Source organism: Lontra canadensis, unplaced genomic scaffold (genome assembly GCF_010015895.1).
Source record: "Lontra canadensis isolate GAN:19392208 unplaced genomic scaffold, GSC_riverotter_1.0 scaffold104, whole genome shotgun sequence".
NCBI classification, from domain to species: Eukaryota; Metazoa; Chordata; class Mammalia; order Carnivora; family Mustelidae; genus Lontra; species Lontra canadensis.
The window spans coordinates 1,986,214-2,004,078 of NW_022631098.1; the positions used below are offsets into that span (position 1 = coordinate 1,986,214).

The following is a 17,865-nucleotide window of genomic DNA, read 5'->3' on the forward strand; positions in this document are numbered from 1 at the left end:
TTGTTGTTGTTGTTTTTTGTAGGTTAGGCTCCACACCCAAAGTGGGGCTTGAATTCACAAACCTGAAATCAAGAGTTGTATGCTTGGGATGCCTGGGTGGCTCAGTTGATTAAGCATCTGACTTTGAGTCAGGTCATGATCCCATGGTCCTGGGATTAAGCCCCGCATTGCACTTCCTGTGCATCTCCCTCTCCCTCTGCCCCTCCCCTCAACTCATACTCTTTGTTTTCTCTCTCAAATAGATAAAATCTTTAAAAAAAAAAAAAAAAAGAAAGAGAAAGAGTTGCGTGCTCTACCAGCTGAGGCAGCCAGGAGCCCCAGTCCTTTGTATTTCTGTGTTAGCAGTTGTAATGTCTCCTATTTCACTTCTGATTTTGTTTATTTGAGTCCTCACTTTTTTTCTTGCTGACTATGGACAGGTTTTTTATGAACTTCTTTTGGGATGTAGGTATTTATAGCAGCATTTTTCATGATAACCAATGGCTGGAAACAACCCACAAGTCCATCAGTGGACACAATAGATAAAAAAGTGTGGTGTATCTATAAAGTGGTATAGTGTTCAGCCATAAGAGGAATAAAGTATTGATACATCCTAGGACTTGAGAGACCCTTGAAACTGTAAAATGAAAGACGCCAATTTTAAATGTCTACATTTTATAGGGGCACCTGGGTGCCTTAGTCGGTTAAGCTTCTGATTCTTGTTCTCAGCTCAGGTCTTGATCTCAGGGTAGGATCAAGCCTGGGTAGGGCTCTGCACTAAGCTAATGGTGGGCTTGGTATTCCCTCTCTCCCTCTGCCCCTGCTCATGTACATGTACTCCCTCCATCCCTCCCTGCCCCCACCCCCAAATAAATAAATAAATAAATAAAATCTTAGAACAAAAATGTCTGCATATTACATGTTTCCATTCATGTGAAAGTCTGGAACAAGCAAGTGTATAAACACTGGAAGTAAATTAGTGGTTGCTAGGGCCAGGGAGGGGATGGATGGGAACGGTAGTTATGGGAGGATAAAAACGTGATAGCTTAAGGGATATAGGGTTTTAGGAGGTTTTTTTTATTGAGATATAGTTGACATAAAACATTTCTTTAGTTTCATGTGTACATTATGATTTTATGTATGTACCAACATGATTGTCACAGTAAGTCTTTGTGAACACGTTTTAATTTCTCTTGGATATAATATAGTTTGTACAATAAATGTATTTATAGCATGAATAGGTTCTGTTATTCTTTCAAGCACCTACCTGTATATATTTCAAGTTCATACAATTCTTTTTTTTCTTTTCCAGCGAGTACTGAGCCATCAAGACGATACAGCTTTGCTAAAGGCATACATTGTTGAATGGCGAAAATTCTTTACACAGTGCGATATTTTACCGAAGCCTTTTTGTCAGCTGGAGATTACTTTAATGGGTAAACAGGGCAGCAATAAAAAATCAACTGTAGAAGACAGTATTGTTCGAAAAGTAAGTTAATTTTTTGCACTTTTGACCCTAATATTCTTCAGAAAGAGGGCGATTTTACAACTTTAGAAAGTAATTCAGACTTTCAGTGGTTTTTTTCTACTTGATGTATAAATCCCTTCTTGACTGCTGCTGGGTTTTACGGAATACCACTGACTTTGTCCCATCCACATTCAGCCACACTCCCCCTGCATTACGTCACGTGGGTCTGTGTCCTCACACGCTACCACCTTGTTTCTCCTTTTCCTGGTTCTGTCTTCAGCATTCTGTTTCCCTCTTCTCCTTTGTACTGTTTCCTTCCTGTAGATTACTTTTTTCCTCTTTCCAAAGTCTCTCATTAGGTTACCTTCTTGTATCTTTGTGTTTAATTGTGGCTAAACTGTTATTTTCATGATCTCCTTTTTACTTGATTAAGGTTATCATGAAGTCATTATGTACTGTATTTATTTCCATATTTTTGCGTGGTTTCTAGTTAGAAGTTCTGTGTCCAGTAACTCTTCATGATTTAATGGAAAGAACTCAGCTTTGAAAGTAGAATCTCAGGGTTTTTTTTTCAACTCTTCAATCAGTAATGACCTAAACTCTCTGTCCTCATTTCTCATATGATTTCATGCTTCTGAGAATGAAGTAGAAACGTAGATTTGAAAAGTAAAAAAGTGAAAAATCCCTCTTGAACTTTAAGCAACTTGCTACTTGCTGTGATGGTTATGGCAACAAAGCAGGTGTTCAGATAGTGATGTAGGCATTCCTGCCCCTCCCCAGCTCTAAACTTTGTGCTGATGTGGACAGGGATGTTGTGAATTTAGACACCCAGGGGTCCTCTGGTGGCAGAAATGACTGCAGTGTGAGGCATTATCCCCCTCCCCACAAAAAAAGAAAAAGAAAACACTTCTAGATGCTTTTTAATTTGCAGTTTCATAATCTTGTCCTCTCTTGTTTTTCTGTTACTCTTTTAATTTATACCATTCCCTACTGATTACAGGAATCAGCATCACTTAATGATTAAGAGCATAGATTCTGGGACCAGATCTGTTGGATTCGCATCCCAGTGTTGCCGTTTATGAGCTGTATAAGTGTGGGGAAGCTTGCTTTCCTCTCAGCACCCCACTACATTTCTAAAAAGGGAGATAACAGTACCTCTTTATCGGCTTGAGGATTAGATGAGTTACATGTGGGAAGTCCTTAGAGCAGTCCTGGGTGCGTAGTGACTGTCACATACCTGCTTATGTCATCACTTGTGCGGATGCTGTTGTCATTAATATAGTTTCTATATCTGACACAGTTTCTTGGAATGATAATACATGGTGGATGTGTATATAAACGTCATCATTTAAACTGAACATCTGTCAGGTGGATTTGTATTTTTTTTTTTAAGGTCCAGAAAACGCAGGTTTTCATTTGGTGCTTTTTGCATTTATTATGTGTTTATACAAACATGTACGTGAGCATTCCAAACACCAGTAGTACTGAAATTTAACCCTCTAACTGTAGGAGAGGTAACCTTTTCCATGTTTTGCTATATTTAATTTTTACAGCAACCACTTGAAATTTGTATTATTATCTGTCCTATTTTATTTTATTTTTTTTTTAAAGATTTTATTTATTTGTCAGAGAGAGAGAGTACACACAAGCAGGCAGAGAGGCAGGCAGAGAGAGAGGAGGAAGCAGGCTCCCTGCCGAGCAAGGAGCCTGATGCGGGACTCGATCCCAGGACCCCAGGATCATGACCTGAGCCGAAGGCAGCGGCTTAACCAGCTGAGCCACCCAGGCGTCCCTATTATCTGTCCTATTTTACAGAGGGGAAACCTAGTAAATGAGTAGCAGAGCTGAAGTTCAAGTCCAGTTATGTTGGTTTTGAAATTTGTGCTCTCTAACAGTTACCATGTGTTTCTTACCAAACTTAAATACACTAGTTCCCTCAAGCGTTCAAGTGAATATAAACTAAAGAATTAGATTTCCTTTTTTAGTGCTTATAGTTAAATTTTTTTGTGTCTGTATGTGTCTGGTATATTAATAATCGAGATGATTGCATATTTCTTTTTTTCCTAGCTCATGCTTGATACATGGAATGAGTCCATTTTTTCAAATATAAAAAACAGACTCCAAGATAGTGCAATGAAGCTGGTACATGCAGAAAGATTAGGAGAAGCTTTTGATTCTCAGCTGGTCATTGGAGTAAGAGAATCCTATGGTATGTTCTGAACTTTTGTGATCATAATTTTTTTATGAAAATTCCGAGACCATTACAGAATAGTATGTTTGGTGTTATGTGTGCTCTCAGATAGTCACATCTACTCTTAGTGCCAGTGCTTTTAAGAGCCCAGAGAAGGTATTAAATCTCTCCAAGAAAATACAGAAAAATCCATATTTGTGTGGTTAATACTGGTTTTCTCCATCTCACTCATTTCTTGGCTGGTGAATCCTTTTAGTGACCTAAATTAGAGAAATGTGGATTTGAATCAGTAGCTCAGAAAAGATGGTAACTGGTTTTGTACTTACATTTTCAGGAAGTACGTTTATTCCATGTACACATTCCTCTGTGAACTTTTCCGTTTCTGACCATGATATTCGCATTTGTTCTGTAAATCAGATACACTAATTTCCCTGAGAATACTCGTCCTCCAGCTTTCCTTGTAGGTCATCCTCACCCTGTTTGCTGGCAGAGGCCTTTCCTGATCTCCAGACTGGGTCAGGCCTCTCTCGCACTGCTTCCTGGTACTGGTGACTCCCTGTCATCATACTTTAGCTAACTGTGTTGTTGACACTGTAGCTTTACTGAACATAGAACGTGGGCACAGAGTATGCCTCAGTAGGAATTTGTTGTATTAATGAACCTTCAGTTATCTCTGATTGGCTCTCTCTGTTGCCCCCATGTTTCTTTAGGTATCAAAGTCTGTAGGCTTTTGTTAGCTGTGTTGTTGAAATTTATTCCTTCTGATTTCAACTACCACTGTTTATACCGTGTAAACTCTGCTTCCGGACTTTTGAAACAGTCTTCTTCTAGTGATCTTACCACTATCATTTAACCCATAGACTGTTCACAAGATTAAATTTTTTTTTTTTAAATATCATGTTTTTTGTTTTTTTTTTTAAGATTTTATTTATTTGTTTGACAGAGAGAGATCACAAGCAGGCAGAGAGGCAGGCAGAGAGAGAGGAGGAAGCAGGCTCCCTGCTGAGCAGAGAGCCCGATGCGGGGCTCGATCCCAGGACTCTGAGATCATGACCTGAGCCGAAGGCAGTGGCTTAACCCACTGAGCCACCCAGGCGCCCCAAGATTAATTTTTAAGTACTATTTTGTTAGTATTTTTCTTACCATTCAGTGGCACACGATGCTGAAATCAGGTCAAGTAGCCTGAGAGCTGCAGCTGTCCACAGCCACTTCTAACTTCCCATTCCACCTTGCTTTCCTCTCAGACAACCTGGTCGTTTTACCTTAACTTGGCCGTGTGATTTTGTACTTCCCAATATTTACCTACTATACTAGCTTCTGTGTAAGTTCTAGTTTTTCCTTAAGACTCATCTCACATCCCATCCTGGCTATGAATGGTTTCTTGATCATCTCGTTGGAAGTCACTCTCCCTCCTACTCAGAAATACCGTAGCCCATGTTGCCTGTACTGTCTATCACTTTAGTGCCTTGTGCTGTTACCTTTATAAGTCTCTTACAGAGAAGGATTTTCTCTTGCGTGATTTATGTTCTCTTGAGCATTATCCGAGTGCCTTGCACATAATGACTCCTTACTATTTGTTACTTTGTTTATTGTACTCAAAATACTGATTTGAAACATAATTAGAGTAAAATTTTATTTTCTGTTTTTCAGTTAACCTTTGTTCTAATCCTGAGGATAAACTTCAAATTTATAGGGACAATTTTGAGAAGGCATACTTGGATTCAACAGAGAGATTTTATAGAACACAGGCACCCTCGTATTTACAACAAAATGGTGTACAGAATTATATGAAATATGTAAGTCAGAACTTAGTATATGTGATAATTTGAGCTCTTCTCTTGATATTCTTAAAAAATGATTGCTATTTTGCTTCTGGGCAGGCAGATGCTAAATTAAAAGAAGAGGAAAAGCGAGCACTACGTTATTTAGAAACCAGACGGGAGTGTAACTCTGTTGAAGCAGTAAGTAACTGTGTGATTGTGTGTTCTTGGAGATTATTTCCAGCACGGTGGCCCAGGGATGGCAAATACGTGACCTGAGTGTTCTTACTCACGCTTCGCACGCCTCTGAGCGACGTGACTGACGCAGTGAGTCGTCTCGCCCGTGCGCCCAAGCACAGCCGGCCAAGTGCCTCGTGCAGAGCTCGGTCATCGTTCTTTGGAGCTGACGTGCAAGAGATCTATTTGCCATCCCTGCTCTAGACTTTACTGCATTTAATGTACTTAATTTTTAAACCGTCTCCTTCTATTATGTTGTATGTGTATCTGTAGTTAACCATTTTGGTGATTTTCATGTTGCGAGTAAAATATGCTCCATAGAGATAAAGTTGTTTTTTGTTATTCGCAGTGATTATGTTCCGTAAAGTGGCTGTGAACACTGAATTAGCACCAGTCGAATCATTACTTCTAGGGGATTTTTCTTCTTGTTATGGGAGGATGTTTTCAAACTTGTCATGAGGTAAAATATTACTTGATCAGGGAACATCAGTCTTTATATTGTTATTTTGTTCTTCTTTATACTTTAAGTTCCTTAAAAAAACAAACAAAACTGATCAGAGGTAGTAGCCTTGCTACAGTATCTGTCCTAAGTGTTTTCTTACGGAGAATGACCTAAATGTGCTGTAGTCAGGAAAACAGAGAGTCAGGCTTACCGAGAGTCTGAGAAATGGCTCACATATAGCAATGGTGTTTCTTCTAATTCCCTTCAGCCTTTGCAGCTTAGGGACTAGATTTAGATTTACATTCAGGGAGGCGACGTTCCTGTTTGCCTGTGACCATTTTCGAACTCTGGATGGATTTATTATTTATTTATTTGCTTCTGACTATTCTTTGGCTCTTCCGTCTTGAATGATAGTCGTGTTTATGCCTTGTTGAGAAAACAGGTTGAGTTGGAATTCCCTCCTCCCCCACCTTTTTTTCAGTTTGTCTTGCTTTGCGTAACTTACAGTATATTTCCTCTTCTAGTGGCTAAAATAACTTTGATGTTGGCTAGAAAAGAGGGCTACTTTCGTGGTTGTTTATAGAAATTCTCCGTAGAAATATAAAGCCAGGCTTGGACTTCATCCAGAACGCAGGGAAAGGCCATTGAGTGTTTTTTAAGCAAGTGTGCCATGCTCAGAGTTATCCCTCCGGTGGGGGGGTTAGTCTGGTGATGGAATGAAAGATGAATTGGGCTTGGGGAAGAGAGAGGAGGAGAAGGTAGCGGGGTTTTGCAGTGATTCATGTAGGGGCTTAGGAGTACCACGTCGGATTATAGCAACTGGGATGTAGCTGAGAAGAGGAGAGAGGTAAAGAGGTTCCACCCAGAGGTGGAACCTGGGGTCATATGGGTGGGGCTGGATGTTCAAGGGAATGGAGTCCTAGTGTTTCCCGAAGCTTTGGCCTAGGGGGATTTCTCGGCTCCAGGGAGGTTGGGTGGAAGAGTAAGTCCCAGTCCTGAGGGAGAAGAAGTCCCAGTCCCGAGGGAGAAGTAGGAGTTAGTGAGAGGAGTTAGAGTTGATCTGTGTGCCCACAGCATCTGGGTGGGGATGTTGCCGTTTCAGTAGCATACAATTGTTGTTTTTCTCCTATAATTTATATGACTTACAGTTGTATCATATCCATGTGAAGATAGATGTCTGACTAAGAATAAGAGAAAGCAAGAAAAAGAGGATGAGAAATGGTAGAGATAATCGAATACACATGACAGTTGGTATAGCACATGTGAGCTTCCCTTTCTACTTCCTTTATTTTTATTATTTTTATTTTTTTAATAATTTTTGGGCTCTCTGCTCAGCAGGGAGCCTGCTTCCTCCTCTCTCTCTGCCTGCCTCTCTGCCTGCTTGTGATCTCTCTATCAAATAAATAAATAAAATCTTTTAAAAAAAAAAAAGATTTTTATTTATTACTTGAGAGAGAGTGAAAGCAAGAGAGATCACAGAGCGAGAGGGAGAAGCAGACTTGCCGCCAAGCGGAGAGCCCAGTGCAGGGCTTGATGCAATGACCTTGTGATCATGATCCCAGCCCAAGGCAGACCCTTAATCAACTGAGCCACCCAAGAGCCCCTCCCTTTTGACTTTAGAATGCACGCATGCAGAAAAAGTTAACATAGATGATGTGAATTTGCTTTTCCACAGTTACCAAATTGTGTCAGCATCTCATCAAGCTGAATGACTTTAGGGCTCTGAAGATAAGTTTTTTTGTTATTGTTTTCAACAGAGAGACCATAAGTGTAATACAGCATGCTTCCAAAGAAACTCTACTTTATTTGGAATGTAGGAGGTCTTTTTGTGTGGTTTGTTTTTATTTTGTTTTGACTTTCTGCTTATTTTTAAAAATTAACTCTTGACTCAAGTATTAAGATATAAACAGGAAAGTGCACAGAAATCTCAGGTATGCATTCTTAGAAAGTGAGTATACCTATAAAATCACCATAACAAAAATTACTAGCAATTCAGAAATCATCCATCAGGCTCCCTCCGAATTACTCTTACAGTCTTTTTCTTCAAAGGTTATCACTCTCTTAACTTTTAACAACATGGACTAATATGTAGTTTTCACAGCAATATTTAGTTCAGAGGAGAAATCAAGTACCAAAACTGTAGGATTAATTATAACATTGGGAATTTCAGATTTAATGAAGATGCTTTACTGTTTATATACTTCAGTGAGCTAAGGCCCTTATACTTTGTATATAACCTTTATTATATGTATTTGTTGATTTATAGTTACTGTTTTCAGAGAGAAATGATACATGTTAAAATGAAGTATGTTGTGATGGAAAGAACAATAAACCAAAAAAGTCACCAAGTACTGATATAAATAATCAACAGCATTATTTGAATAGTTAGTAAGAAACAAGTCACTTTCCATACCATACCCTATTCAGAACAGACTTACTGTCTTAGATTCTCTGAGAAGAATTATTGGCCGTCAGAACATGCAATGGTGGGGCGCCTGGGTGGCTCAGTTGGTTGAGCGACTGACTGCCTTCTGCTTAGGTCATGATCTTGGAGTCCTGGGATCGAGTCCTGCATCAGACTCCCAGCTCCACAGGGAGCCTGCTTCTCCCTCTGACTTTCTCCCCTCTTATGCTCTCTCTCATTCTTTCTCTTTCTCTCTCTCAAATAAAATAAAATCTTAAAAAAAAAAAAAAGAACATGCAATGGTATATACTTAACTGTTAGACTCTTTTTATTAATGGAGGGTAGTTACGGTATAGGGAAGATATATTTTACTGTTACAGTCCCTTCATAGGGGGCTAAACTGTAATGCACATCAGAATTTAAGATTTAAATCTGTATGTTTTTTGGCATTTATGTTTTTCTTTGTAAATTAGCAAATTATTATGGTTAATCTTCTCTGTATTTAGTTGGTATAAATCAATACCAAATTTTTAAACTTGACCAGTTTTTAATATAGGCAGAAGAACAAGTTTTTGGACCTGTATTGTGTATAGTAGAGCAAAATCTCACCTAGGTAGTACCCCATTGTGAGGTCAAGCCTCCTACAGGTCAGATGTACATTTCAAGTAATGTTACTTTCACACTAAGCAGCTCACTGGATGCTTTAATTGTTTATCAGAGTTCTGTTATCTTGGGTATTCCAAGCAGCTGAGTACATCATTTGCAAATAATGATGCTTTTGCCTTTCTAATACTAATATTTCCTATTTCCTTCAGTAGACTAAATCTGTTAATAGTTTTGGGGGAAAATGTTAAATATGGGGGATCCTTGCTTCTGCAGTCTTTGATGGGAACGCTTCCACATTTTCATCATTAAACACGTATTGGATTTTGGCATAATTTATGCATTTTGTTATGTTGAGAAATTATTCATTTGTTCTTCTTCTATAAAGAATATAATCAGAAATGTATATACTTTAGTCCCAAAGCCAGTATCTTATTTAATGAAGAAACACTAGAGTCATTTCCACCAAGATCTTGAACAAGGCTAGGATGCCCACTCTTTCTGCGGCTGTTTAACATTGTATAATAGGTATTAGCCTCCGCAGGTAGACTAGAGAGATCAATTGGAGGCATGAGAATGGGTGAGCAGAAGTAAAACCCTCAGTTTGGAGATGATATGATAGTATATTTGGAAAACTCCAGACAATCAATGATAAATTAACTCAAACAATAAAGCAATTCAGAAAAGTAGTTAAGATTTAAAATTAACATACAAAACCCAATAGTCTTCTTATACACAAATAATAAACAGGATATAATATTAAGGAAAACATCACTTATAGTAATAACAAAGAAAATTAAATTCTTGGGTATAAATTTAACAAGAAATTACCAAACTTGTAAGAGGAAAACTTTTTAAATGTTGAAAAAACACAGAAGTGACTTGAAAAAATGGAAAGACATCCCTTGTTCTTAAATTCTGTGTCTTAGAGTTTTTTTATTTTAATTTATTTATTTTATGTTTTTTTAAGATTTTATTTATTTATTTGACAGACAGAGATCACAAGTAGGCAGAGAGGCAGGCAGAGAGAGAGAGGAGGAAGCAGGCTCCCGACCAAGCAGAGAGACCGATGCGGGGCTCGATCCCAGGATCCTGGGATCATGACCTGAGCGGAAGGCAGAGCCTTTACCCACTGAGCCACCCAGGCACCCCTGTGACTTAGAGTTATAAAGATGTCAGTTCTTCCCTAAAGAACTTATAAATTCACTGTAATGCCATTGAAAATACTAACAACTATTTAATAAAGTTAAGACAAGTTGATGTGAAAATTTGTGTGGAAAAATAAACATGTACGAATAGCCAGGAAAATACTGGATAAGAAAAACTGTGTGGAGAAAGCCCTACCAGACATTCAAACATCCTCCATTAAATAGTGTGGTAATTACGCATGAATGGATAGTGGACCAGTGGGATGGAGTCGACAGTCCAGAATTCTGTGTGACGGGTTGGATCTCAAATCACTGGGGTGTAAAGATAGACTTAAAGATACACTTAGAAGATGGTGTTGGGACAATGCAGTAGCCATTTGGAAAAAGATGATATTGTGTATTATCACAATACACAATTGGAAGAATTCGGAAGAATAAACACTAAATGGGTCAAGGATTGAAACGCTAAACATGAAATCATACAGGTATAAGAATGATTCCTTTTTTAACCTTGGTGTAGGGAAAGGCTTTTTAACATGACTCAGAATTCAGAGCCAATAAAAGGAGAGATTGATGAATTTGACTACATTTTTAAAATTGCAGAAAGAACCATAAAGTCAAAAGAGAACTGACGTTCTGGGAAAAAAATATTTGCAACATATATCACAGAGAAAGGTCTGTTAGCCCTGCTGTATAAAGAGCTTTTAAAAATTGAGGAATGAGGGGGCCTGGGTGGCTCAGTCATTAAGCGTCTGCCTTCAGCTCAGATCATGCTCCCGGGGTCCTGGGATCGAACCCCACGTGGGGCTCCCTGCTCAGCGGTGACCCTTCTTCTCCCTCTCCCACTCCCCCTGCTTGTGTTCCCTCTCTCACTATGTCTCTATCTGTCAAATAAAATCTTTTAAATTAAAAAATAAAGTAAATAAAAATTGAAGAACAGAAATGGGTAAGCACCTGATAGAAAAATGTTGGGAAAAGATACAGACACATGACACAAATATGTACCTAATACTGGCCATCAAACATTTGGAAGAGGCTCAAACTCATTCTTACAGAAGAATTTCACCTTACAAGCATGAAGGGAAATTGACGATCACTGTTAGGCAAATATCACAGTAATAACAGTTGTAGACAAGCTCCATTAATGGATATTAAAATTAATGGCTAAAAGTGTGAGGTAAAATGGAGTACATTAACTGTTTCAAAATATATTCCCCAAGATATTTACTAAGGGAAAAACCAATGGAGAAACCCAAAAGACACTATCTAAATCAAGTGATTAAGGTTAACATCACCAGTAATAGGGACATACTGACATGGTATATCTCTGCACTGAGAATACCTCATTCCTGTGGTATTCTGATAAAAAAATGCATAACCTTATTCTAATGAGAAAAGATTCAGCAATCTCAAATTGGAGGACAGTCTACACAGTAACTGACTACTCTTCTTTAAAAGTGTCGAGATCAGGGGCACCTGGGTGGTTCGGTGGGTTAAAGCCTCTGCCTTCAGCTCGGGTCATGATCCCAGGGTCCTGGGATCGAGCCCCGCATCAGTCTCTCTGCTTGGTCGGGAGCCTGCTTCCTCCTCTCTCTCTCTGCCTGCCTCTCTGCCTACTTGTGATCTCTGTCTGTCAAATAAATAAGTAAAATCTTTAAAAAAAAAAAAAAAAGCATCAAGATCAGGGTGCCGGGGGGGCTCAGTTGGTTAAGCCACGGCCTCCTGCTCAGGTCATGAGTCCCGCATCAGGGTTCCAGCTCTGCAGGGAGTCTGCTTCTCCCTCTGACCCTCTCTCCTCTCATGCTCGCTCTCTTAAATAAATAAATATCTTTTTTCCCTCTTTTTTTTAAAGAAAGATAAAAGTGTCAAGAGCATAACAAACCAAAAAAGTAAAAAAGAGAGAGAGATACAGACCAAGGAACTGCCACAGACTGGGGGAGAGCAGGAGATCTAAGCAATGATGAACTGCAGTGTGGGCTTGTAGACAGGATCCTGGAGTAGGAAAGACACATTTGTGGGAAAACTGGTGAATTTCTAGTAAGATCCGTCATTTGTTAATAGTGGTATACTCTTTTCCTGGATTTGGTAGTTATACTGTAGTTGTGTAAGACATTACCATTAGGGTAATGAGGTGGTGGATATATGGGGCCTCTGTGCTGTTTCTGCAACTTTCCTGTGATGCTAAAATCAAAATAAAATACAAAAATAGGGGCGCCTGGGTGGCTCAGTGGGTTAAGCCTCTGCCTTCAGCTCAGGTCATGATCCTAGGGTCCTGGGATCGAGCCCTGCATCAGGCTCTTTGCTCCGCAGGGAGCCTGCCTCCACCTGCCTCTCTGCCTACTTGTGATCTCTGTCAAATAAATAAAATCTTGAAAAAAAAAATAAAAATAAAAACATGTTATGAAGAATGGCATTTTCCTCCATTGGATTAATTCAGTAAATCACATTTACAGAGTTCGTCACATTAAGCCATTCTTCCGTTTTAGGAACGAACACGGTATCCTGTTTTTTAATGGATAAACATTTTTGCCCCAGAGGAATTTTGACATATCCTATATAGCCAGTAAAAGTTACTCCCAAGATTTTCCTCTCATAATTTTTTTTAGTTTTGTTTTGTTTTGAGGGAGCGAGAGCAAGCTGCAGCACGGGAGAGGTAGAGGGAGAGAAAATCATAAACAGGCTCCACTCTGAGCGCAGAGCCCAACGCGGGGGTCAATCTCACGACCCTGATATCATGACCAGAGTCGAATGCTTAATACACCGAGCCACCTAGGTGCCCCTCCTCTAAGTTGCTTATATGTGAAATGTTTAGATATTAAATTTATTATGTAATGACAATAATATCTTTAGGATCCTTTTACAGATTTTTACTTAAAATTGCATGTCATTAATACAGTAGATTATGACAGAGATGAATCCATGGGAAGTTAGTCATGTTGTGAATTGTTTAAATATCACAACATGAAGATGCCAGTAAGCAAAAGCTGGGAAAAAAGTGGGGAGCTGATAAACTATTTTTTTCTGATGCCTGGACTGTGTGTCGGAAAGTTTTGGAAGTTAGTCTGAAAAGTAGAGGGCAGATTTCAGTCTCATTGTGGAGAACATTTGAATTCTAGATTAATATTTTTGAACTAGGCTAATATATTTTGAACTGAAATCTCCAGGCCAGGGGTTTTCAATAAAGGTAACATTTACCTCTAGGAAATAGTATATAAATTTATGGAGGCTTTTTTCAGTTGTCACAGAGATTGGTTTTTAGTGAATGAGGTCAGGAATGCTACATGACTCAGTGCTCTGTCTGTCCCACATAAACAGAAATTAGATCACTTCCCAGAAGGACTGAGTCACTGGTCCCACTGGCCACACAGGTCAGTGAAAGTCTTGTTTAAGCCCTAGTCTAAAACTGAGTTGTATTTTACTTATAAACCAAAATATTTTTACATGATATTAATAATACACTGTATTTTCCAGTGATGATACTGTTGTGTAAGTTGGGGAAAGAGAATATTTTTATTGCTGTTTGGGCTTTAGATGTATTTTTACTGCAGAAGCTTTTGTCGCCCATAGTGGTGCCAGTATGCACCACTGCGACAGTATGTGGTCGCCAGTGTTTCTGCCACGCCACATTCCTAGTTGTCCCCTTCCTGGTGACGCCACACACAGGTGCAGGCGGCTGACTCCTTTCCTTATACCTTCCCGTTTGGCTGTGACCACATCTTTACAGGTTGAAATACAGATTGACTCATTATAAAGAACTGTTGATTTCCGCTCTGTGTTGTAATTAGAGATGTACATCGGTGTTCTTGAAGTAATAATGTCGGTAAATTTCAGTTAATGGTTTGCTGTCGAAGGGAGTGTCGGGTCTGAGGGTGTGAGAACCAGTGCTTTGGTGGTGGAGAGCCTTGACCATCTGTGACTAGCGGATCGAAGCTGCGCTTTGTGGGGGGTTCATCTGCCAGCGTGTGTATGACAGGGCTGAAAGAGACAAGAGACTTGCTTTTAGTTGCCACTAAAGGGGTTCAGCTACGTACATGATGATAAACTAATGGAAAGGAAGGGCTGTAAGAGGCATTTTGAAGAAATCATTAAATGACATTTTATTTATTTGTTTTTAACTAAGCTCAGTGCCCAGCACAGGGCTTGAACTCATGACCCTGAGAATCAAGAGTCACGTGGTCTACTGACTGAGCCAGCCAGGTGCTCCCTGAAAGACATTTTATTTTATTAATTTTTTTTTAAAGATTTTATTTATCCACTTGACAGAGAGAGATCACAAGTAGGCAGAGAGGCAAGCAGAGAGAGGAGGAAGCAGGCTCCCTGCAGAGCAGAGAGCCCGATGCAGGACTTGATCCCAGGACCCCGAGATCATGACCTGAGCTGAAGGCAGAGGCTTAACCCACTGAGCCACCCAGGCGCCCCCCTAAAAGACATTTTAATGGTCCATAGGATGATTGAAAGATTTGAGCCTGGGTTCTTGGAATAATCAGAGTAGAGAGTCAGAGGGGAGCTAATTGTGAGAGGCCTCTCCAATTCTTGAAAGATTGTATACTTATAAAAGAGCCGAAGGGCTCCTGAGGAGTTTTAAGTTAGAATATGGGGGAGGGGGGTGTGTATAAATAATAATCACCCTCCTTGTATAGCACTTTGTGAGAGGTAATGAGAAATCATTGTCTTTGGTATTCCTGAGTAATGATGAGTTCCAGCCTGTCGCCTGGCTCCAAATTAGTGCTTTCTCCACTGGACTGCTTTTCTTCCTGGTCGTGGAGTGTGGGTCAAAATAGATAATCTAAGCTTGTTTGTGTTTGTTGGTGAATGTGCCCCGGATTTATGAGGAATGGGATCCTAGAGCGAGAGATTACAATCCTCTCACTGCTTTTTCTTCATTAAGTCTTTTGACCTATGTTTAGGGAGTGCTCATTCACTCAGTAATTATGAATCTGGTCTCTGTTAGTGGTGAGGCGGGTAGAAAGGGGTACACCGTGAACAAAACAAAGTCCTTGCTCTTACAGAGTTAACATTCGGATAAGGGAAGACCGAGAAAGACTAGTAAACAAAACAATGATTTTTTGAAAATTTTTATTCAGTTTATTTAAGCTAAAAACAAAATACATTTTTCCCACCCCTGGCACCCTGCCTCTTGGAACCACCAATCTCTTCTCTGTACCTATGAGTTTGCAGGTTTTATTTCTCTCTTTTTTGTAAGATTCCATGTATGAGAGAGATCATATGGTATTTGTTGTTTTCTGCCTTATTTCACTCAGCATAATGCTCTCACGGTCCATCCAAGTCACTGCAAATGACAAGACCTCATTCTTGTTATGGCTGGATAATACTCCATTGTGTGTATGTCTCACAGTGTCTTTACCTTTTCACCCATTGGCAGATACTTAGGTCGTTTCCGTATCTTGTTTATCATAAATGATGCAGTGAACAAGGGGCTACATTATCTTTTCAAGTTAGTTTTTTATTTTCTTTGCATAAATACCCAGCGATTTGGAATTGCTGGATCATGAGGTAGTTCTGTTTTTAATTTTTCAAGTAACCTCCATACCATTTTCCACAGTGGCTGCACCATTTTACTTCCCACCAACAGTGCCCAGGGATTCCCTCTTCACAGCATCCTGGCCAACACTTGTTATTTCTTGCCTTCTTGATACTCGCCATTCTGGCAGGTGTGAGGTGACCATGTGGGTTTGATTTGCATTTCCTGATGATGAGTGACATCACCTTTTCATGTGTCTGTTGGCCGTCTGTGTGTCTTCTCTGGGAAACATCTGTGCAGATCTTCTGCCCATTTTTCGGTCGGATTGTTTATTGTTGGCTACTGAGTTGTAGGAGTTCTTTGTACATGTTGGGTATCACCTAATGCTGGGGTTTTCTTCTAAGAGTCTTATGGCCTCAGGTCTTAGGTTCAAGTCTTCAGTCCATTTTGAGTTAATTGTGGGGTATCGTGCGGTGCGGTTTCCCCCTCTTGCATGCGGCCGTCCAGTTTTCCCGGCACCATGTGTTGAAGAGACTGCCCTTCCCCAGTGGGTATCCTCGGCTCTTCTGTTGTGAACTGAGTGGATATGTGTGGGCGCGTTCTGGGCTCTGTGTTCTGTGCCGTTATCTCTGTGTCTGTTTTGATGCCGATACACACCGTTTTGATGACGCTGGAGCTCTGGACCGTAGTTTGACATCAGGAAGGTGATGCCTCCAGCTCTGTTCTTTCTTAAGACGGCTTTGGCTGTTCTGGGTCTTTTGTGGTTCTCACCGAGCGGTAGGATTGATTGTTCTCTTTTTGTGGAAAATGCCGTTGGACTTCTGATTGAGATTGCGTTGCATTTGTGTGTTTTTGGTAGTGTGGACATTTTAACGCTCTTATTCTTCCTTGTTTCATCCGTGTCCTAGAGTGTTCAGTGCACAGTATTTTCACCTCCTTGGTTAAATTTATTCCTCCATATTTCACTCTTTTTGATGCAGTTGTAAATGGAATTATTTTCTTAATTCTCTTTGTGTTAGTTTGTTATTAGTGTAAGGAAATCTAACAGATTTTGTATATTGAATTTATATCCTGCACCATCACTGAATTTGTTTATTCTGACAGTTTTTTGGTGGCATCTTTATGGTTTTCTGTATAAAATATACCGTTACCTGTAAATAGTGGAGTTTTACTTCTTCCTTTTGTTCAGCGCTGTCTCAGCTCTGTCTGCCTATCAAATCTTTATGCTTATACAAGGAGCCGATTATATTTCTAATAGTGCCTAGGGAAGTATGTACCAAGTCCTTTTCGGTGTCCCAGTGTAAGTGATTCTTCATAAAATAGATGAATGCCATAGAGAATGAATTCGCGCTGGTAACGCTCTTACTGTCGCTTTTGCTTTATGGAATACGGTCAGGGAAGGTCTTTTCGAAGTGATATTGGAGCTGAGACCTAAATGATCGGGGTCTAGCCTTGTAAAGATCTGGGATAGAGCTTTGCAGGTGGAGGGAGGAGCGAGTGTAAAGGCTGTGAATCAGGAAGGAGCTTAGCTTGTTTTAGGAACAGAGAAAGGTTAACGTGGCCACAGTGCGGTGGGTGAGGGGAGGAGAGCAATCCAGCTGGAGGGATGGGGAGCAGGAGCCCAGTGCAGTGGGCGGCTGGTGAAGGGTTTTAAGCAGAGAGCTGGTGTGATCTGATTCTCATACCCCAGAAGAGCATTTGGGTTGCAGTGGGGTATTTGGATTATAAACTATAATCGAGGTGAGAGGTGTCGATGGCAGTGGAGATGAATATAGAAGTGGAAGGATTCTGGACGCGTTTCGGAGGGAGAACTAGTAGGTAGATGCTGTCATTGTTTCTCCTTTATAGGTAAAGACACTGAGTGTCAGAGACCGCGGGAGGTTGGCCTCAGTCCGCTGGGACACGGTGAAGCTGGCTTCTAATGAAGTCCAGTTCTGGGTCTTGAGTTCCTGAGGATGATGGTAAGCACTGTGGGGGTGAATAAAGAAGAGAGCAGAGTTTGATACATGATTTTGAACACGGGATTGCCCTTACACATGCCTAGTTCGTCTGCACTCTTGGTGGCGGGGAGCAGGAACCCATCTCAAACAAAAGAAGGCAGATGTGTTAGTTTGTGTAAAATCCTGCATGGAAAATTCAAGGCTAAGACTA

At 40.1% G+C, this 17,865-nt stretch overlaps 1 protein-coding gene across 1 annotated transcript in view; it reads left to right on the forward strand.

The window, feature by feature from the left end:
- Positions 1-17,865, forward strand: part of CUL5 (cullin 5) — a 92,685-nt gene that overhangs the window by 39,715 nt on the left and 35,105 nt on the right. The window contains 4 exon segments of the mRNA XM_032838427.1: positions 1,292-1,468; positions 3,515-3,656; positions 5,289-5,434; positions 5,519-5,599. Coding sequence (XP_032694318.1) covers positions 1,292-1,468; positions 3,515-3,656; positions 5,289-5,434; positions 5,519-5,599 — 546 coding nt within the window.